Source organism: Lacerta agilis, chromosome 8, assembly GCF_009819535.1.
Source record: "Lacerta agilis isolate rLacAgi1 chromosome 8, rLacAgi1.pri, whole genome shotgun sequence".
Classification (NCBI taxonomy): Eukaryota; Metazoa; Chordata; class Lepidosauria; order Squamata; family Lacertidae; genus Lacerta; species Lacerta agilis.
In genome coordinates this window covers 80,123,821-80,146,015 of record NC_046319.1, presented here as the reverse complement: position 1 = coordinate 80,146,015, position 22,195 = coordinate 80,123,821, and the positions used below count along the sequence as shown (strand labels likewise).

General features: G+C 44.9%; 1 protein-coding gene across 1 annotated transcript in view; it reads left to right on the top strand.

The window, feature by feature from the left end:
- The first annotated feature begins 11,096 nt into the window (after positions 1–11,096).
- The window catches only part of LOC117052081, a 48,292-nt gene continuing 37,193 nt past the window's right edge, over positions 11,097–22,195 (top strand). Inside the window, 3 exon segments of the mRNA XM_033158805.1 lie at positions 11,097–11,377; positions 14,877–15,039; positions 16,110–16,259. Coding sequence (XP_033014696.1) covers positions 11,198–11,377; positions 14,877–15,039; positions 16,110–16,259 — 493 coding nt within the window. The 5' untranslated portion in view covers positions 11,097–11,197.

The window sequence follows — 22,195 nt, the reverse complement described above, 5'->3', positions numbered from 1 at the left end:
TTCTCTGTCCCGAATCTTCATTGGATGTCCATGTCATGCATAATTTTAGAAACTTCTATCATGATGCCTCTTACTTGTCTCTTCTCTAAACTAAAAAGTCCCAAGTGCTGCAGCCTTTCCTCATAGGGAAGTTGCTCCGTATCCTTGGTCGTTTTGGTTGTCCTTTTCTAAACTTTTTCCAGTTACAGGTGGGTAGCCATGTTGGTCTGCCATAGTCGAAACAAAATAAAAAATTCTTTCCAGTAGCACCTTAGAGACCAACTGAGTTTGTTCTTGGTATGAGCTTTCGTGTGCGTGCACACAAAAGCTCATACCAAGAACAAACTCAGTTGGTCTCTAAGGTGCTACTGGAAAGAAAATTTTATTTTGTTTAAACTTTTTCCGATTCTGCAATATCGTTTTTGAGGTGAAGCAACCAGAACTGCACAGTGACATTCTCCACGGTTATGCTAATATTGTCCCGATGCTGTTTCTGTCCAAATCTCCTAGACTCTGTGCCTTTTAACGGCCATCTTGTGGCCAGAGTCAGCCTACTGAACATCTCCAGGTGGTACTCAGAGGAGGGAGGTGGACAGGTCTTGGACCACAAATAGTCACAAGCAATCAGAGAGCTACATGACACCCCAACATGGCAGCCTCCTGCAACCTGGTGCCCTCCAGCTGCTTCAGACTACAGTGAGTTGTAGTCCAAAACAGCTGGAGGGCACCAGGTTGAGCAAGACTGCTCTATGGCATTGGTCTTCAACAGGTGGGCCAGGTCCCTACTATAGGGCCATAAGGTGGATGGCAACAACAGCAGAACTCACGCCATGCAGATGGATGGTAAAATGGAGAATTAGTTTATAAATGCCTGCTTGCATTAAAGGTGTGTCCCAGGTCAGGAATAGAATTGCTCTGTGTGATGGTGGAACACACTTTTTGGTTCAAATGCTGCAAAATCTCTTGTATAAATAGCAGCCACCTGGTTTTTGAAATCTTCACAGACCCTCTCGTTTTCATTGGAAACACACCCAGAAAGATGTTAGAGGTCACCCTTGACCAGAACTTGCTTCCTTCTGTTTCAAGGTGTTTCTCTATCATCCATCCCTGCTGGAGGCTGGGGTGGTTCTGAGGTTGCCTTTGGCAAGACCTGTTAGCAAATACACAAACAGCCTTGACCAGAATGTTCACCTGCATGGCAAATGCCTCTGCAAACCTTTCTCTCTTGCACGAGCAACCGTCAATCAATCATTAACCAGGAGAGGTAATTTCCACCTCATGGTTCAACACAGCCACTCTAATGCCAGGGGGAGCCAGAATGAAAGAATAAATACCCCAGTTGTATTAGTACAGATTAGAATCCATGATCTACCCAAGACTTCTTGAAGAAAAGAAGTGAGGACGGTCTGCCTTTTTAATGACTGGGTTCAAAGGGTGTTTAAGGCATATTTAGGCACAAAGCATTGGAACTGAAATGAGCTAGAGAGTGGACCACTGAGTGGCTGGGGGAAAAGGAAGTTCTCAAGCAAATTCTTTGAGACTGAATCTACTTGAAAAAAAATTCTGAATTTTAAATTTTCCTATCGTTAATATATACTGTGTTGTAGTAGAGGTTCTAGAAAGATGGAAGATGGAATGAAAAATACTGCATCAAGCATCAAAAATACTGCATCAAGATAATGCTTCCCATTATTGTTTTTTATGTTATATTGCTGATGGTTAAACATAGAATAAAACGTACTTTATCAACAAGAGAATGTGGATTTGATTTATGAAAGTTTCCTTCAGACTGGAGCACAAATACAGTGTGTGGGTGTTGGCACAAGAGAGTCCCAGTCCTTTGGGGGGGGCGGAACCTAAAAGCCACAATAGCGTAGTGCCAATGTTATGACCCACCCCCATGCCTTTGGACTCGTTTACAGAATCAGTCCAAATCAATTATCATTTTACTCCTCCTCTGTTGGCAAGCAATTAACTTTGCCCCAGAGGCATCTTGTGCTGGCCAAGTCGAGTTTGTTTGGAGAGCTTAAAGGGAAACAGGGATGTTAGAGAATTCCACCAGAAATGGAAGCAAGCGGTATACACTATCATTGCTTTTTAAAGTCCGTAACCATTTCATGTATGTATGTATGTTTGTTTATTTGTTTATTTATTTATTTTACTTTTGGCATTGTTTTTGACATCCCCCTTCCATTGAAATGCACTGAAACTATTTAGTTTTGGCTATAAAAGGTAAAGGTACCCCTGACCGTTAGGTCCAGTCTCGGACGACTCTGGGGTTGCGGTGCTCATCTCACTTTACTGGCCAAGGGAGCCGGCGTACAGCTTCTGGGCCATGTGGCCAGCATGACTAAGCCACTTCTGGCGAAACAGAGCAGCACATGGAAACGCCGTTTACCTTCCCACTGGAGCGGTACCTATTTATCTATTTGCACTTCAACGTGCTTTCAAACTGCTAGGTGGGCAGGAGCTGGGACCGAGCAACGGGAGCTCACCCCGTCGCGGGGATTCGAACCACCGAACTTCTGATCAGCAAGCCCTAGGCTCTGTGGTTTAACCCACAGCACCACCTGCATCCCTAGTTTTGGCCATTGCAGATAGTAAAATGGACATCACAGGTTTCAGTGGAAGGACGCAAAGTAGCAGAACACGAAGGGTGCTGAGTTCGTGATAAGCACAGGATGGGGTGGAAATTGCTGTCTCCTTAGAGCCCTAAGAGCACATTGCCTGGAGATTTGTAGTCCAGTGTTAGCTGTTGCATCACCTGCTGCTAACCACCATGGCTGAAACCCCACATGAGACACAACGCGTGGCTCCCTGGGACTCATCGGGCTGTTTGAAATGGTTCCTGGCTGGCTCAGTGTGCGCAATCTCTCACTCACAGTGGCAAGGGTTTCTCTATATTAGATGTGCAATGGGGAAGAAGCAGGTCACCTGGAGAATATCCCCCCCCCCTATAGGCACCCCATGGCATTTATTCAGAGTCAACCCGTTGTGTCTGGTGTCCACTAGACCTGACAGGGCAACTAGGAGATCATGGGAACATGGTCTCAGGGGCATGGATAAGGGGGTCAAGCGGACATGATCAAGCTGTTCTCTTCTCCCCTGCCGCATCTTTTTCTCTTGCAAATATATTAGGAACATTTAAGAATAGCACTTCTACAAATACTTAGTACCTACCTGAACTGAAAAGTGTGTTAGCTTGGTTCTGAAAGCTGGACCCTGCTTCCCCCGTTGCTTCCCTGCATGCCCTCCTGTTCTGGTTCCCTCCCTGTATTCCTGTTTTGCAAAGAAAACAAAACACCATGCATTTTCAGGCTGCTAACAATAATGAAGATTATGAGGAAGCAACAGCAGAGAAATTAAGCTACAAATGCACACACAGACTGCAATTCTAACCGTAACCCGTGCTAATAATGACACCTCGCTCCCTCTCCGAAATAAAATAAGAGAGTGCACGTTGGAGGCAGCCAAAAGGGCAGGAATCCCCCCCCCCCCAAAAAACCCCCAATGCCAAGCCAGGCATGAGAAGGCTGCTAATGGGTGAGGTGCGGCCGCCATTTTTGCACCCACCTTTGTTACACAAAGACACATGTGCCAACAAAGGGAAACCTGTTTTAAAGTTTTTTTTGGGGGGGGTATGGGGAAACGGCAAAAGGCACCCATGGGGCTGTGCAAGGCAGAAGGAGGGTAACAGGCAAGGTTCAGCCACCATTTTTGCACCTGTCTCCACACACAGAGAGAGAAAAGAACAAGCTGCCTGTCCTTTCTGAGGTGAATGGCTGCCGTAGCTGCCAGTCTCCATTTTGCTATGTATATGTGTGCAAAAAGGGGGGGGGGTCTGCCCAGGTCTGACAGGACATTCACAAGACCCGTTTGACACAGGACAAGGCTTGTGGTTGTGCTAATGCCTCAGGAGGGTTGTGGCGCATAAAACCAGAGCCCGTCATGGGTGGCAAAGGATCTCCTCCCTCTTTGCGTTCCAGCTCAGATCTGCAAAGGGTTTTACCTCAAGGTATGGGGCTCTGCATTTGTGCGATGCAATCACTGCCGCCTGCAATTTTCCACAATAACATTAAACTGGGTCTGGATTTTGGGTGTCAGATTGTGGTTTTCTGAGCGCCCGGCACCTTCCCTCAGAAACCTCCGGCTTGTCTGCCTCCATTCCATCTTACCTCAGAGACTTAAGGGGTGAGACGTCTGGTGAGGAACCAAACGAGTCCCGGGATTGTTTCTGTGGAGAAATAAGACCCATTTTTTTCTCTCCTCAGGCCAGACAAGGGATGTGAGCAAACTGAGCAGAGACAAGGGAGCTGTCCTCTGGCAGAGGCGTTTTCCCGCCTTTTCCCTCTCTCCCGCCATGAAGAGGCTAGATTAATGCCAGGCTCAAAATGGCTCCCTTTAGGTACATGCCTCTTCCTTCCTTCCTTCCTTCCTTCCTTCCTTCCTTCCTTCCTTCCTTCCTTCCTTCCTTCCTTGACGATTCAAAAGGTTCTCCTGCCCTCTTTCTCCCTCCCTGGAGTAAGCCCTTCTCAATGGCCCTTCTAAACAGCTACCATCTGAAATAAATTAATCACCACACATGCCTCGTTCTGAAATAAATTTATCACTATACATGCCTCACGAGTCCCTGAGGAATTTGGAAGGTTCCCCAGAGGATGGCTTGGAATTGCATTGCTGGGTGAAGCTGCAAGATGGCCATGTCCCTTTTCCTTGTTTACTTAGGCTGTTCCCTCAGCTACTGAAAAGGCATAGCTGCCTCTGTTTTACCACAGCTTTCCAAGTCATTGTCTTAAGGAATTCTTGAAATTCACTCTGTAGAGTTTCATTTTCTGGGCCACGGTTTGCACATGAAATAACCCAGGTGCCATTCTGTGTTCTCTGCCTGCACCTTGACAGTTTAATATTTAAAAAGGGTGTATTCTTTAAATGTAAAATATTTTTTCTTCTTTCCTCTCTTTGACAAAAAGTCCCTCTGGAAAGTTTCAATGTTTTTAATAGAATTGAGGAGAATTTCTATATCTTGCCTAATTAAGAGGAAGGACAGCCCCCAAGATTTCTAGTATTCCCTTTAAACAGTAGAAATATGGGGCTGGCTGGTTCTGCACTGGCTCCCACGGCATGCCAAGTTCCTGCCCATGTGCAGAGGTTTATTTGGCTTCATCTAGCTGGAGGAGCTTCGTTTGCATATTTCTGGCTGCTGTTAAAACATTCAGGAGCCTTTTTAGCTAAATGCACCAGTGCATATCTGTCAACCTTTCCCTTTTTTGCAGGAATTTCCCTTATTATAGCATTGGGAAACGGCAGGGAGGGTTGACAGCTATGCACCAGTGTCCATTAGGCATATTCTTTCTCCTTTGACCACAGGATGCATCCTGGCATCTTGGGTGACGTTGTGCCCATTTTTCACCTCCCCAATGCACCCATTTGATCCGACCTTCTACCTCAGCCAAGCCACCTCCAATGTTATCTGCTCTGTGGTTTTTGGCCCGCGGTTTGAATACAAAGAACAGACAGTTTGTCTTTTGACTTGATGCAACCGAGTAATCTTTGGCTGATGTTAAAACGTCCCCCCCCCCAAAAAAAAGCAGAGACATCACCTTGCCGACAAAGGCCCGTATAGTTAAAGCTATGGTTTTCCCAGTAGTAATGTACGGAAGTGAGAGCTGGACCATAAAGAAGGCTGATCGCCAAAGAATTGATGCTTTTGAATTCTGGTGCTGGAGGAGACTCTTGAGAGTCCCATGGACTGCAAAAAGATCAAACATATCCATCCTTAAAGAAATCAGCCCTGAGTGCTCACTGGAAGGGCAGATCCTGAAGTTGAGGCTCCAGTACTTTGGCCACCTCATGAGAAGAGAAGACTCCCTGGAAAAGACCCTGATGTTGGGAAAGATGGAGGGCACAAGGAGAAGGGGACGACAGAGGATGAGATGGTTGGACAGTGTTCTTGAAGCTACCAACATGAGTCTGACCAAACTGCGGGAGGCAGTGGAAGACAGGAGTGCCTGGTGTGCTCTGGTCCATGGGGTCACAAAGAGTCGGACACCACTGAACGACTGAACAACAACAACAAAACGTCCAGGAGTAGCGTTGGCTAAATGCTCCAGCGTCCAGTCTTCCTCTTCCTCTTCCTCCTCCGATCCCAGGGGTCGTCCTGGCACCTCAGGTGAGAATGGTTATAGGGCCTGATGGTGTCAGGGCCAACCAGATCTGGTTCTTATGGTTCTCACAGGGCTGGATTTAGGTTTGATGAGGCCCTAAGCTACTGAAGGTAATGGAGCCCTTTATATGTCCAGCTGTCCTTTGTCAACAACAAATTGCCACTCTTTTTGTGTTGAATAATAATAATAATAATAATAATAATAATAATAATAATAATTTATTTGTACCCTGCCCATCTGGCTGGGTCTCCCCAGCCACTCTGGGCAGCTTCCAACAAATATTAAAATACATTAATATGCTATATGGTGATTTATGGACCTAATAGGTATCTCAAGCCATTTGCACATGTTGCCATGCAACCAGTCTGTGCAGAATGTAGGCACCCTATATATAGAAATGAGCAAACCAGTGATATTTGAGGGAGCAGACTAGCAGGCGGGGCCCATGACTTACACCACAGAAGCCTACACAACACAAAACAGTGTTGCTTATGTAGGTTTTATTTTATTTGTTTTTTATCTTATATTTTGGAAATGTGCATCCAGTTTCCCCCCCCCTTTAATTCCCCCCCCCCAAGAGAGTAGGGCCCTAAACTACAGCTTGATTAGTTTATACGTAAATCCGGCACCGGGTTCTCACTCCTGGTCTCCTCAGCAGCTTCTGCTTCCATTCCAATAACCATTTCCAGTGGAGCTGAGGATTCAGGTGCCCATTCCTGACCTAGCTACAGTGGTGCTTTGTCCCTCCCCAGTTAATGGAGGGAGGGAGTTGCAGGGACGGATCCTGATGGCAGCTTGTAGTCTGTTCGCTTGGGGTGCTCATCTCTGCCAGGTGGTTACCAAGATGGAGATGGCGCCCTAGAGTTCTGGGGGATGTGCTGAGACCTACAGTCTTCATCTTTGGATGCCCAAAGCTGATCCATATAGGCTATTCCTCGGTGGAGGCCTATGGGACTAGACAGGGCTGGAGATAAAAGGCTCTGGCTGACTCAAAGGGGTTTTTCTGGCAAGGTTGTCAACGCTTTGTTTTCCTCTACCCAGAGGCGTGGGAAGGTCAGGTGGTACCCGGTGTGGAAAATTTCTTGTCACCCCCCCTCATTGATTCCCCCCCCCCCGCAAAATTGGTTTTATGTTATTTCATTTTTTTCTTACAAAGGAATAATAACAAATAACAACAACAACAACAACAACAACTTCTTTTATTCATATCCCACCCTCCCCGGCCGAAGTCGGGCTCAGGGTGGCTAACATCAGATACATAACATGGGTATAAAATCAAACAATAATTAAATTACCTCCTAAAAACATCTCAGAATCAAATTAAAGTCTAATTAGATGGCTTTCCACAGGGTTAAGGTTGGGAACAGTAAGTGCTCCACTGAACGGAAATTTCAGCCTTCACGACATAGGAAAACAGCCAAGTAAACAGCTATTTTAGTGGAGGAGGGTCAAGATATTAACCAATATGCGTGAAATTTCATATATAGCTATATAATCCCTAGCATAGTAAAATAAGACCTTTGGAGCAGGCATTTTCAAAAAGAAGAAAGTTTTTTTAACCAAAAAAAAAAAAAATAAAAAAAAAATTGTTCCTTGATAATTTGTCACCCCCTCTATTATGGAACCTGGGGCGGTCCGCCCCCTACGCCCCCCCTTGCTACGCCCCTGCCCCTACCAACAAAGTGCACAGGGAGGTTGCTTTTGCTTTAAATAAGCAAATACCGTATATTTCCGTGTATAAGACTAGGTTTTTTAATTTTAAAATTATGTTTAAAAGTTGGGGGCGTCTTATGCATTGGGGGCATGTTATACACAGAAAATACGGTATATGCTGGTGCTGCTCCACTGAGACTGACTCAGGAAGGAGGGGATGAATAGGGAGTTGGGCTGCACCATGATTAAAATGCCACCTGCCATTTTAAGGAGTGTTCTAGACAGTTTGGCTGGTCCAATCTTGTCTTCATGGTCAGATTCTTTGGGGACATCTGGGACTCGGCTACATTAGTAAAAAAAAAAAAAAACCAACACTCTGAATGTGTTATAAACATGCAACACCAGATGGCGCCAGAGAGCAAAAAAAATATGCATTTTTTTTTTACATAACATTTTTTTCCTTTTGTTATAATGATTTAATTTCTGACTTATTTGTAGCATCGTGTCCCACCCCCCACCCCCCGTGTGTAGACCCACCCCTCTTCTACTTGGGTTAGATTTGCCAATTTTTGATGTACCTCTCTGTTCTGTGTTGGTTTCTCCTTTTTTTTTTTTTTTGTTCAACACAGATTTTCAACAGTTAGATTTCAGCTGTTGATGAAGCTCGAGTGCCCCTGCCCAGGTGTATGGGCAGAAGGAATGGATGGGCTCCCCTAGAGAGCACCAGCCTCCCTGCCAACTCACTCCATCCCATCCCTCAGGAAGCCGCAGCAAGACCAATGCCAGACTCTCCAGCTGCTCACAATACAGAGGAATGGCGTCACTCTGATCCTCATAAATGGGCTCTTATGCTGCTCTTTCTGGGATTAGGGTATATTTATCTGAAACAATGGATTGCAACAGGTGCCTGCCTTGGGAAGTGGGTATGGCTATGGGAGCTGTCATGATCAGAATTGACCACTACACCAATGAGACCACTACAACCAGGATTGTTGTTGTTCAGTCGTTCAGTCGTGTCCGACTCTTCATGACCCCATGGACCAGAGCACGCCAGGCACTCCTGTCACCCACTGCCTCCCGCAGTTTGGCCAAACTCATGCCAGTTGCTTCGAGAACACTGTCCAACCATCTCATCTTCTGGCATCCCCCTCTCCTTGTGCCCTCCATCTTTCCCAACACCAGGGTCTTTTCTAGGAAGTCTTCTCTTCTCATGAGGTAGCCAAAATACTGGAGCCTCAACTTCAGGATCTGTCCTTCCAGGGAGCACTCAGGGCTGATTTCTTTAAGGATGGATAAGTTTGATCTTTTTGCAGTCCATGGGACTCTCAAGAGTCTTCTCCAGCACCATAATTCAAAAGCATCAATTCTTTGGCGATCAGCCTTCTTTATGGTCCAGCTCTCACTTCCATACATTACTACTGGGAAAACCATAGCTTTAACTATACGGACCTTTGTTGGCAAGGTGATGTCTCTGCTTTTTAGGATTAGTGGAAGGTAATTTGCTACTCTAAATCTCATACTGATTTCTTCCCACCCAGAGGAATCTTCCATTTGTCCCTTCTCTTCTCATTCCTCTCCCTCTCTTGTCCAGGGAGTTGAAGTCTTCCTTGCACTGAGATCCGTGCTGAGAGACCCCAAACAGTTTGCAAGACCGGAAGCATCCGTCCCTTAACACTTCCTGGATGAGAATGGGCAGTTCAAGAAGAATGAGGCTTTTATGCCATTCTCTTTTGGTGAGTCCGTGTGTGTGTGTGTGTGTGTTTTACAGCAAATAATAGCCCAACACGGGACTCGCCTCTACTTTCACTTGTGTGCCAAGGCCCTGTGGCTAAATGCCTAAGAGATAAATAACCAGACAAGACAACAACATAAATTGGGTTCAATGAAACTGATTTGTAAAAATGTTACTTGGAAAAAAATACAAGAGAGAGACATTGCACATACTTTTGTAAATCAAGAAAATCTTTAATAAAAAACACAATGTGTGTGTGTGTGTGTGTGTGTGTGTATAACAAGCCACAACTTTATTGATTACAGGTGTGAATGGTTTGGCATAGGCATTGGGTGTAGCCATTTCCCATTCCAGACCATTTGCTGGGAGTGCATCTAAGGGCAAATCACCTGGTGGGGGGCTATGACATACATCAAATAGGGGTACCCCCTGAGGGATCTCCATGGAGGAGTACTATGACCCTAGTCCCCATCTGGGCATCCAGACAGAAGCAACTCCTTGCAGATCCCTTTAACAGGATACCCATAACCAAAGAAGGGTAGGCACGAGGCTACAACCTTCCCTCCAGCCAAGACCAAGGCTTATCCAATGCCTAACCTCCCAAAGTTGTGACTACTGCTACGAGGAAGGCGAAAACCACAAAAATGGAGCCAATTTGCCAAGTGGGAAAAAAAAAAATCTGGGTTGGTCCTGAATATGACGGCCAATAAAGTCCATAGTATTGCATCTTTAAAATATCTGCCAAGGTAGTAATTTATTTTGCATGGCTCCTTTCTCAAAATATTTTTGTCTTAAGTAAGCAAAACCTCTTGTCACATATTTAGCATGTTGCAACTTTATTTCTTGCAACCAATAGGTATCGTATTGGGAGGGGTCATTTTTATGCTGCACCTCAAATTGAGAAAGCCCAAAGCAGGGGTGGAGCTTTATGCTCCGGCACCGGGGGCCGGGAAGCAGGCGGGGCCGGGGCATGTTCTGGGGGCATAGCACGCCGAGATGGAACCCTATCGGGATCCCGCTGTCTGGGGTGACCCGCCCCCTACACCCCGCCCTTCTTATGCCAGTGGCCACAAGATCTAATCTTTCCACCTGTTTCGCTGCCAGTCAGATCAGTCGGAAAGTCCCCCAGAACCATTCTCATAGGTCCCCTTCCTCTGCAGAAGAAGAAGGATACATGACAGGGGAATGATGTCTAGAGCCCTCACTTTCAGATCACATTCTTCATGCCCAGTTGAGAAAACTAGGTCCAGAATATGGACTGCGCAACATGCATTGGGCTGGTGACAGGTTGGTACATTCTCATGGTCGCCATGGCAGCCCTGAAGTCCTGAGCTACCCCAGAGTCAGTTGCCTTGGTATGGGTGTTGAAGTCTTCCAACACAAGCAGTTGGGAGTCCTCAACACCACCTCCAAAGCTCAGGCAGGTAGGCTGCCAGGCAGCAAGGTAGCCAGCAGAATCTCTAATCTCTCCTGATTGCCCAATGCCCGGAACACAAACTATACACCCCCCCTCCCAACTGGATAGAGAGGCTGGAGAGAGAGAGATGGAATAACTCCAAAAGGGGGTGTGATCCTTCAGCAAAATTTATATAAGAGCCTCAGTTCTGGCTACGTGGGCACTTTATCTTCCCAGCTACTCAGAGCTCCACAGGCCACCCACAACCTTCCAATGGATCCCCTCGGAGGAGCAGCCCTTTTCCTGGTCATCTGCCTCTGTTGCCTGACAGTCCTCTCAACATGGCGGCAGATGCACCGCAAAAGCCAGATGCCACCTGGACCAACTCCGCTCCCCTTCATCGGGAACCTGCTCCAAGTCAACACAAGTGATATGTACCGTTCACTCATGAAGGTAACTTTCTATATAATGTGTCAGAGCACAGTTTCCCATTCTCTGGATTGTTACTATAAAATCATTTTAATATATTGCTGATTAATGAAGCTCACTCCCTTCTATCTACCCACACACTTTCCTCCCTCTCTCCCACTTGACTAATTATGTCATCATAATTCTCCTTCCATCACGTTATCCAGCTTCTTATTCTCTATCTGCCTGAGTGAAGGGATGGGCACACCTGTCAATCCTGGTGTCTCATTTCTGCATTAGTTGATGGTTCTTTTTAAGGGAAGTCCTCAAGAAAATTAGTCAGCAGTTTAGTGTGCATTTCTTTTAAACATTTTCCGCTAGCAATTTCCCCCAAATATTGAGGATTTTTCAATGTTATTTTCGATCCTATAAATGTTTTCATGCACACTTTCCCCTAATATATGCACTTATGCTCACATTTTCTTGGTGTGGGGTGGGGGCTGAATCATCCGATTCAAAGAAGTTTCAATTTTGAAGGGGTAGCTCTGCTTCAGGAAGTGGGAATGAGGACTGTTTGCATTACCATGTGGACCGAACCCTAATTTCTCCCCCACAAATGGCTTGCAGCTATTGCAGCAGCTACATCTAAGTCCAGGAAAATGCTGCACTGCAACACCAGCAGTTTCATCAGGCTGTGCCACACCTTTCTTCTTTTTCATCATCTCTGAAGTTGGCCCATGTGGACAAAGCCCAGACCAAGGGAGTCGTTGAAGGGAGGAGACTGCCCAGCGCTGGACCTCCCGGTGGGAGTTCTTTCAGCCTGGGTTATAATTTCACATGGTTCGCACCATGCTCAGTTACAACCTTGAGCTCCTTAAAGGAAGAGTTGCATGCAAACTTAACCAAGAAATGAATAACGCACTGCCCAAAGAAAGCCAGCTATTCTGTTCTTAAGAATTAATTAGAAATCTCACACCCAGCAGAACCTGCTCTACCTGGTAGGTGAAAATGGAGACTGCCCACCAAAGAGAGGTATGTGGGCATGAGTGTCCAGGCGACTTATATTAAAGAAATATATATGCACATATATAATGCCATGGGGGGGGAAGGGGGGGAATCATATTATACGCAAACATTTCATGTAAGATACAGTTTAAGATACAGATAGGCGTGCTCTGGTCCATGGGGTCACAAAGAGTCGGACACAACTGAACAACTGAACAACAACAGTTTATGGAAAAACAACAACACACACACCAGCCTCTAGAAACAATACTCAAACGATAAACAAAGCAATATTCCTACCACCAGCTAGCAGATAAACGAAACCTCAACTCCTTCCCTAATCCAAAAACCATTCAGTTCAACCTAACAATTCCCACCCTTTAACCTCAGACCAGCTGCTGGAAATCACCAGTGTATGGGTTCCAGGGGGCCCAGGACAAAAGTATGGTCTACTTTGCAGTTGTCCCAACTATAGTTCTGTCTTCCTGCTGGTGGGTTGCTCTTGATTTCTATATGCCACCTCTGGGGCTAAAAAGACCCCTAAGGCAATAATAAATGCACACAACTGCAAAAGCAAACAACACAAATGATCATTTACACACACACACAGAGAGAGAGAGAGAGAGAGACAGAGAGAGAGACAGAGAGAGAGAGAAAACAAAATTAAAAAATAAATAAATCCTTCCAGTAGCACCTTAGAGACCAACTAAGTTTGTTCTTGGTATGAGCTTTTGTGTATTTATTTATTTATTTATTTATTTATTTATTTATTTATTTATTTTTTAATGTGTATATTTACAGCTGCCAAATGGCCCTGAAATCTACCTATGTAAGTGGTGTAAACCAGCTGAATTTGGATAGGAAGAAGATTGGCCGTGAAGTGGGAGGGACAAAGTCCTGGGAGAACAAGAGCCCATGATACCAATCTTAAGTTCAGTTGACCTTATTTCTTTATCAGTTTGCGTGTTTTAAATCTGTGTGGACAGTCATCAGAATTTCACTGTGTATTTGTCCTAATATAAGCATTTTTGCTGGCAATTTTGGCTTATGTCCAGCTTTATCCAAGGAACTTTCCAAAATATAATGCATTTTTGTATGTTATTTTCACAAATATATGCCTTTGTATGCACACTTTCATATACATTTTTTGGTTGGAGATGTTCATTGCAAAATTCGAGGAACTGTGAATTTTAAAGGAGAGTCCTGGTTTGGTTTGAATATTGTTTTGCAAGACTTGTATCAGGTAGATTTGCACTGTAATGTGAACAAAAACAAATTTCTGTCATCCCTATTGGGACACATACATAGAGCAGAAGGGCTCAGTTCCTCTTACAGTGAGTAGCTTCCTTGGCCATTTAAGTTTGTAAATACAGACCAGCTGCCCAAAATCTGGCTGTTTTGTTCAACATGCCTGATGAATCCTACCTCCTAAATAAGAGAATACTGGCCTGGCAGGAATACTGGAGTCTGGTTAGACAATGGCGTGAGCCACCTTTGGTCTGAGCTGTGACATGCGAGGGTTTGGGTACACCAGATGCTTATGGGATGAAAGCATATAATCATAGAGTTGGAAGAGACCATCTACAAAACCTCACTTCCCTATCTGAGTTGTCAACATTCTATTGTTTCGATTTGCCTCTGAGCATTCCATGATGTCACAATAGGTTTGCCCAGGGCTTTTTTCAGCTGGAATTGCCGAAACTCAGTTCCAGCGCCTCTTAGGACAAGGGAGGCGTTCATGGTGAGTTCTGACACCTCCAGACCCTCCAAGTGTCCCTGTTTTCCAGGGATGTCCCTAATTTAGAGAAGCCATCCCAGTTTCTGATTTGATCCCGGAATGTCCTGCTTCTCCTTTGTTGTTGTTGTTCAGTCGTTCAGTCGTGTCCGACTCTTCGTGACCCCATGGACCAGAGCACGCAAGGCACGCCTATCCTTCACTGCCTCTCGCAGTTTGGCCAAACTCATGTTAGTAGCTTCGAGAACACTGTCCAACCATCTCATCCTCTGTCGTCCCCTTCTCCTTGTGCCCTCCATCTTTCCCAACATCAGGGTCTTTTCTAGGGAGTCTTCTCTTCTCATGAGGTGGCCAAAGTACTGGAGCCTCAGCTTCAGGATCTGTCCTTCTAGTGAGCTTCTCCTTAGGATGTCCCTATTTTCATTGGAGAAATGCTGGAGGGTATGGAGTTATCCGACTCCCGAGTCGTCTGAAGGCAATCTTTTATAGAGAAGTTTTAAAAAATGTTTCATGTTTCATGTACTATGTTTTTATATATGTTGGAAGCTGCCCAGAGTGGCTGGGGCAACCCAGTAAGATGTGTGGGTTATAAATAGCAAAATTATCATTATGGAATGGGACGTCCCTATTTTCATCTCAGAAATTTCCGAGGGTATGGACCTCTTTTTCTATAAAAATAGCACCGGGTCAGACGATGCTAGAGAGGATTGCCAGTTTTTAATCTTGCTTGTCTTCCTGAAAACCAACCTATTGGCTCCATCTGTCCATCTGATTTCACACAATGCCCTCCTCCTCTTTTCACAGATTCATGAGAAATATGGTCCTGTCTACACCATCCACTTAGGGCCCCGCCGTGTTGTGATCTTGTGTGGATACGATGCAGTGAAGGAGGCCCTGGTGGATCAGGCCGAAGAGTTCAGCGGCCGTGGAGAGCAAGCCGCATTTGACTGGATTTTCCGGGGTTACGGTGAGTCTCTTCTTGGGGAACCCTTGGCCAGAGTGCATCACTACTGGCATTTTTATAGGATTTCTAGTGAATTTAGCAATGGTCCTTCACGCAGTCCTATGAAGAAGATATTCGAATACCCATTTTTCAGAGGAGAAAAGTGGGGCTGAGAAAGGGTTTCTCTAGGCAATTAAAATGAGTCACAGAAGAGATGGGATTTGCATTTTAATATTCAAAGCCAAGTAGAGGACCAGTGATGTAACTTTGTGGCTTTGCAAGTGTAGATGATCGTGCCTGCACTTGAAAAAGCTCTGGGCTTTGCATGTGCCTTCCATCAGCTGATTGTCAGCGGTGTCTTTTCCTCTATTGTTCTCCACCCACGAGGGAACACTTACACTTAGAATGTTCTTCCAAGTGCTGAAATTGCAACTTTAAAATCACAAAGAAAGATTGCACATTCTTTTTGTATGCCACAACAGCAGCTAGGTTATTAATAGCCAAACACTGGAAAACGCAAGATATGCCTACGATAAATGACTGGTAGATAAAGATGTTTGAATACATGGAACTTGCCGAGATGACTGGAAGGATCCACGACCAGAAAGAGGAGAAGGTGAAAGAAGACTAGAAGAAATATAGAGAGTATTTGAAGAAGTATTGTAATATATAATGTATCCTTATGGAAGTGCAGATAGGTTTCCGGTAACATACATGATTTAATTTTTGGACAGAACTGATTGATTTTCTTTTTATTAAAATTTAAGATTAGAGGAACCTGCTATAGGAGATAATTGGACAATGCAGCTCAGAGAGGGGGACTGAGGGAAGTCCCCCATACAATGGGAAATAGCAATTATATGGATTATGAATTTTTTGTGTTTTGTTTGTACGTTGTGTTTTGTTTGTTGTTGTTTTTTTAAAAATGCGATAAATATTATTTTTTAAAAAAAGAAATTGCAACTTTAAAAACCTGTCAACAAAGATTTCATAAGGGGGGGGGGAATCTCCATCACTGTGTGTTTCCAGCCACATTCCCACTGAGTGCACATTCTCCTGCTCCGCCTTCCCTTTACTTCTCCTTTGCTTCTCAGGGGTTGCCTTCAGCAACGGGGAACGGGCCAAACAGCTACGCCGATTCTCCATCATGACGCTGAGGAATTTTGGGATGGGAAAGAGATCCATCGAAGAGCGGATCCTGGAGGAGGCCCACTTCCTGCTGGAATCCCTGAGGGCAACAAAAAGTGAGCTCAGTTTTGGTATCTTCAAGAAATGCTGCTTAATGAGTTACAGGTAATAGTTAGAAACTGGACAGTTATCTGGGCATTTGAACACTGATAATCTGAACCTTCTCACTGTGGCATTTGATTCCCAATTGTATATTGGACATCCCCAAAGTTGCAAGGAGCAAGAGCTAAAAGTGCCACTCTCTGCTTCCCTCAGACAAAATAAGCCAGATACACAACAGCAAAACATATTATTATTATTATTATTATTATTATTATTATTATTATTATTATCATTATTATTAAAAATATTCAGAATTATATACTAAATTGAAAGACATCCCTCACAAAGATATGAAGGGGTTTTTTAATAGAATAAAACTACCCCATTTAGATGATATACAAAAACAAATTCTATTAAAACCAATTCTGCGTTGGAGGCAAAAATTAAACAAACTATTCTTAAAATGACAAGTGGCAAAGCACAATGATTGGATGGAATCGCCATTGAATGGTGTAAGATCTATTGGTACCAAAACTTCATCAATTGTATGATGAGGTACTTGATAAAGGTATTTTATCAACAATATGTAATGAAGCTTATACCTGTATTACAGTTATTCCCCAACCCAATAAAGATCATACACAGTGTGCATATCTTTGTTTAATGTTGATACAAATATTTTAACAGCAATTGTCAAGGATGACCACATCAGCTTTATAAAAATGAGACAAGCTGAAAATAATATTAGATTAGTGGTGGATTTGGTAGATTAAAATAAAAATCAAGGCCGGTTTTTGATCATATCACTAGATGCTGAAAAGGCTTTTCATAAAATTTATAAACAGCTTTAATTAAATTCTGATTTCCTTTGGACTTTATAAAATGGATTAAAGAAATGTATGATGCACATACATCAAGAGTCAAAGTGAATGCCACCTTTCCTCTCCCCATTGCTTTCTAATATTTGCTTAGAATGCTTGGCTTGTGCCATCAAATAACATTGTGAGATTCGTGAGGTGGTTCAAAAACAGTTGAATATAATTTAGTTTTATTTGCAGGTGATATACTTTTGTTTATTTCAGAACCTCAGAATAGTATTCCTATCTTGATGCAAACGATAGATGCTTTTGGTAAAATACCTGGTTATTCTATTAACCGGTCCAAATCGGAATTGATTGGAATAACACTTGCAGTTTAATGTTGAATTTTGGATATAATGGAGATGAAAGAGATTTGCATTATTATAAAAGATGCAGGAGGAAATGGTTAACAAAAGGACCCACAAAGGGGAGGAGGGAAGTTCAGGAGATTCTTTGGGATCTTGTTTTTATGTTGGTTGTTGGATAATTGATTGTAAAAAAAAAAAAAAAATTAACTGAAAAATTAAATAAATTTTTAAAAAACACAAATTGGAATTGATGTCAGTAGGTCAAAAAATTGATGGCACATTCATTAAAGGAATATCCATTTCGGATTTGTTCTGAACCTGTTAAATACCTAGGAATCTTAATACCAAGAGATATAACACAGTTAGTTACTGTTGATATATATAAATTTCTAGGTGTGCCTTTTGACCCCACCTACGTCCTGAGCCGTTCAGTGTCCAACGTCATCAGCTCCATTGCCTTTGGCAACCGCTTTGAATATGAAGATAAGGAGTTCCTCTTCTTGCTCAGCATTTCGCTGGAAATCTTCCAGTTTACTGCCACCTCTTGGGGACAAGTACGTTGGAGGGGAAGGGGAGGACTTCCAGCATGAGATTGTGAATAATGCAATCTCTCTTAATTTGCTCAAGGCACAGCGTGCAGGACAGCCAGCACCAGGAGGGGCCCTGTCATTACCCCAAAGACCAGCAGTGGTCAAGACACAGTTAGAAGCAGCAGCAGTGCCAGCTAAGGAGCCAGACCACATTCAGGGGTCTGTGTGAGCCTGACCAATAGAAGCCCACAGCACAACCTCCCATAGCACAAGGGACTGTAGAACCACAACCAGGACCAGGACCCTCGCAGGTGCCTTTCACAAATGAACCAAATGCCTCTCCCAGTACCTCACAGGAACAGCACCAAGAGAGGAGAAACTAAGTTCTCCGCAAGTGGGTAGGACCTGGGAGAGGCTTAAAAATGTTGGAGCAAGTGTCTCACTCTGAGCTCTCCGTGGTGCTGCAATTCGCGCTCTGCCTTGCTCTTTGATGAGGCTCTGCCTGGAGCAAGTTTACAATGTTGCTTCACCCAGAGATAATCCCAGATTGAGATACTGAAGCTGCTGGCTTTGTAGGCAATTCCTCCACACACCCTTTTTTCCCCTCCAAATTTCCTTCCTTGTCCCCCAAAGATGGGAAGTAAGGCCCTGAGGTTGTGTCTGTGATAGGTTTATAGCTTAGTCAGCACCAAGTTCTATCTGGGTGGAGTCAGGAGTTCCCTCTGTCTGTTCTTCTTGGAGAGACACTTCTCCAGTCTCCCTTTTTTTCAAGCCTCATGTTTTCCCCAAACCTTCCATGATAACGAGGAACCAAGGGAGGGAGGAACTCCAGCTTCTGCCTGCCCCCAAAATCAATCTCAAGTCACTTTGTTCAATATCTGTTCTCTCTCTTCCTCCTGATCACTCTGGATTCCTCCAAACCTGACACACACAGCTGTACGACATGTTCTCAGGCATCATGCAGCACTTGCCTGGCCCACAAGATAAAACTTTCAAGAAGCTGTTGGGCCTGAAGGAGTTTATTATGAAGAAGGTAAAAGCAAACAAGGAGACCCTGGACCCCAACAACCCTCGGGATTTCATTGACTGCTTCCTAGTGAAAATGCAGCAGGTAAGATTATGTTATTTTACCTACTACAATCAATTTCTCTGTAAGGAAACGTTGTAGACCCTGCGCCCACTGGGTGGATGCTGTAACTAAACCAAATTCAAACAAAGGAAGAAGAATGTTGGAGGATTCAGGACAGATCAAAGAAAGTACTTCTTCATGCAGCATTTGATTAAACTCCCCCTCCACCCACCCATCTGTTTCCCACACCCTCGTTGGGCTGCTTTTCAGCACTCCATGACTGTCCCTTCCCCCTCATTGGATTGAGCATGACATCACTGCAGCTCAGCCAATCAGTAGGGTGGGGGAGAGAGCTTCATAGACAGGAGGTAGTCAGATTTTAGCCCATCCCAAGAAATAATAAGTGAATATGTTTTCTTCTGGCTAGGAAAAGGAAAACCCAAACTCAGAGTTCTTCCTAGAGAATCTGGTTTGTACAACAGCTAACCTCTTCTTTGCTGGCACAGAAACGGTCAGCACCACCTTGCGCTATGGCTTCCTGCTTCTGCTGAAATACCCAGAGATTGAAGGTGAATGGGGAATGGGCTGGAAAGGAGGGTGGAGAGATTTGTCCTTGCCTTTCTATGGGAGGGTCCCTCTTTGTTTTCCCAGCTATGAGCTGGGATCCTTCTTTAGCTCCCTGTTGTTGTTTAGTCATTTAGTCGTGTCCGACTCTTCGTGACCCCATGGACCAGAGCACACCAGGCCCTCCTGTCTTCCACTGCCTCCCGCAGTTTGGTCAGACTCATGTTGGTAGCCTCAAGAACACTGTCCCACCATCTCGTCCTCTGTTGTTCCCCTCTCCTTGTGACCTCCATCTTTCCCAACATCAGGGTCTTTTCCAGGGAGTCTTCACTTCTCATGAGGTGGCCAAAGTCTTGGAGCCTCAGCTTCAGGATCTGTCCTTCCAGTGAGCACTCAGGGCTGATTTCCTTCAGAATGGATAGGTTTGATCTTCTTGCAGTCCATGGGACTCTCAAGAGTCTCCTCCATCACCATAATTCAAAAGCATCCATTCTTCGGCGATCAGCAATTAGCTCCCTAGAAGGTGCAAATAGCGCTTTTGGTCTCATCCTGCTGATTTCTCAACAGAGAAAGTCCACGAGGAGATTGAGCGGGTGATTGGCTCGAATCGCACTCCCAACATGGTTGACCGTTCCCTGATGCCCTATACGGATGCTGTGATCCACGAGATCCAGAGATTTGCTGATATGCTCCCCTTGGGGGTAGCAAGACGTGTGACCCGTGATACCCAGTTCCAGGGATACACCATTCCCAAGGTACTGTGGTTCTATTAATTCCTCAGACTTAGACTCCACCCTTCCAGATATAGTTTGTGGCTCAGTGAAGTTCCCCAAGCACATCTGTTCCACCTGTCCTTACCCTCTGAGTGATAATAATCAGGGAGACAGAGGCACCACACCAAGGGCGGTGTCCCAGAAATGGGGAACTGTCATTGTAAATTATAATAAAATTTTATTATTATCACACCTCAGAGCAAGTGGAAAGACAGTTCTCTTGCATTGCCAATGGCCCTCATAATAATAACAATAATTTATTATTTATACCCCGCCAATCTGGCTGGGTTTCCCTAGCCACTCAGTGACCCTGTATTGTTTCTTAATGGCCCTAGCTTGGCCAGGTTCTTCTGCATAGGCTAGCTCAGGAATTCTTATTCAGCTTTCTCCCAAATAATAAAAAACCTGCCATTTATTAATTTTTAAAGTTTAGGGAGGTCACCCCCCCAAAAAACCTATAACATTAATTTCTTGCCCACAAGAAGAATGTAATAATAATAATAATTTATTATTTATACCCCTCCCATCTGGCTGGGCCTCCCCATGTTCCATTTCTCCCCTCTTCTCATCTCTCTCCCTCTCTTGTTCAGGGAACTGAAGTGTTTGCTTTGCTGGGATCCGTGCTGAGAGACCCCAAACACTTTGCAAGGCCAGACGTGTTCGACCCCCAACATTTCCTGGATGAGAATGGGCAGTTCAAGAAGAATGAGGCTTTTATTCCATTCTCTACTGGTGAGTTTTCAGCAGCCCCTTGGCGGTTTACAGCAATAATCACTCCCCACATCAAATGGGGGGGTGGCGTTTGCGTGGTCGCGTGCAGCCCCTTGAGCTTCTAGGTGACACCTGGTAGTTCGGACTGGCTGCGCCTTCCCCCAGGAGGGATACCTGGGGTCTCCACCTACCCCAGCTAAGCGCCCAATCCTGCCTGGGGGAGGCGTTGCCAGGGGATTGTCCAGGTAAGGGGAGGGACTACCTAGCCCACACAATAGAAAGTAGCTTACCAGGAAGCAGCAGTCAGGCTCCTGACCTTCTCCCACCCTCCACTCCCTCAATTAACACTTATTTTTGCAGGTTAACCTCTTCTTCACAGGTACGCAGGCGCTGCTATGTCAAAGCCGCTGTTGAAGGGCCGGAAAGGAATTTCCCTGCATTGGCAGGTTTCGCCTTTCCTGTAGCAATTCGTCACAACTTTGGCGGTTTCAGGCCTTGGGCAGAATCTTCCTAAATGGGGGGGGGGCTGGGGCGGTGACTCCATGTCCCCAGTGCGGCGGCGATACCAGGGTTCCCGTTAAAGGGGTATTGGGGGGATGCATTGACCATACACCGAGAGATTCCCCACCAGTGGCGGCTCTTCCCCACCAGTGGCGGCAAATAGGGGGGCAGGCTATCTGCTTGAACATATGTTCTCCAGAGCTAGCCCAATCCCCGCACATTCTGGATAACCCTGAAGTTTCCCAGATCCCCGACTGGGGGCTGGGAAGGATAAACGCCCAATGCCTGAGCCAAGGTCTCCCTACATCTGAATCTTAATAAAGTTGGGGCCAATTTTAATCCCATAGCACGTTGTCTGGTGTCATTATTCCGCTCGGGGGTCGCCTGGGGGTTGGGGGACTCTGCCTGTCCACGCAAATAGTAGCCCAACGTAGTCAACCAATTGAAGTGAGAAGAATTAGCCAGAAAGTGTTGCTGGTGTATCCCTGTCTCTCCAAACAGTATCTCTTTTCCCTTCTACAGAAAAATCCATTTTTGAACCATGCACACCAAAATTGTTTTTATTATTTATTAAATTTGCATGCTGCCCTTTACCTGTAGATCTCAGTTGTAATGGTATATTTTATCCGTGGCT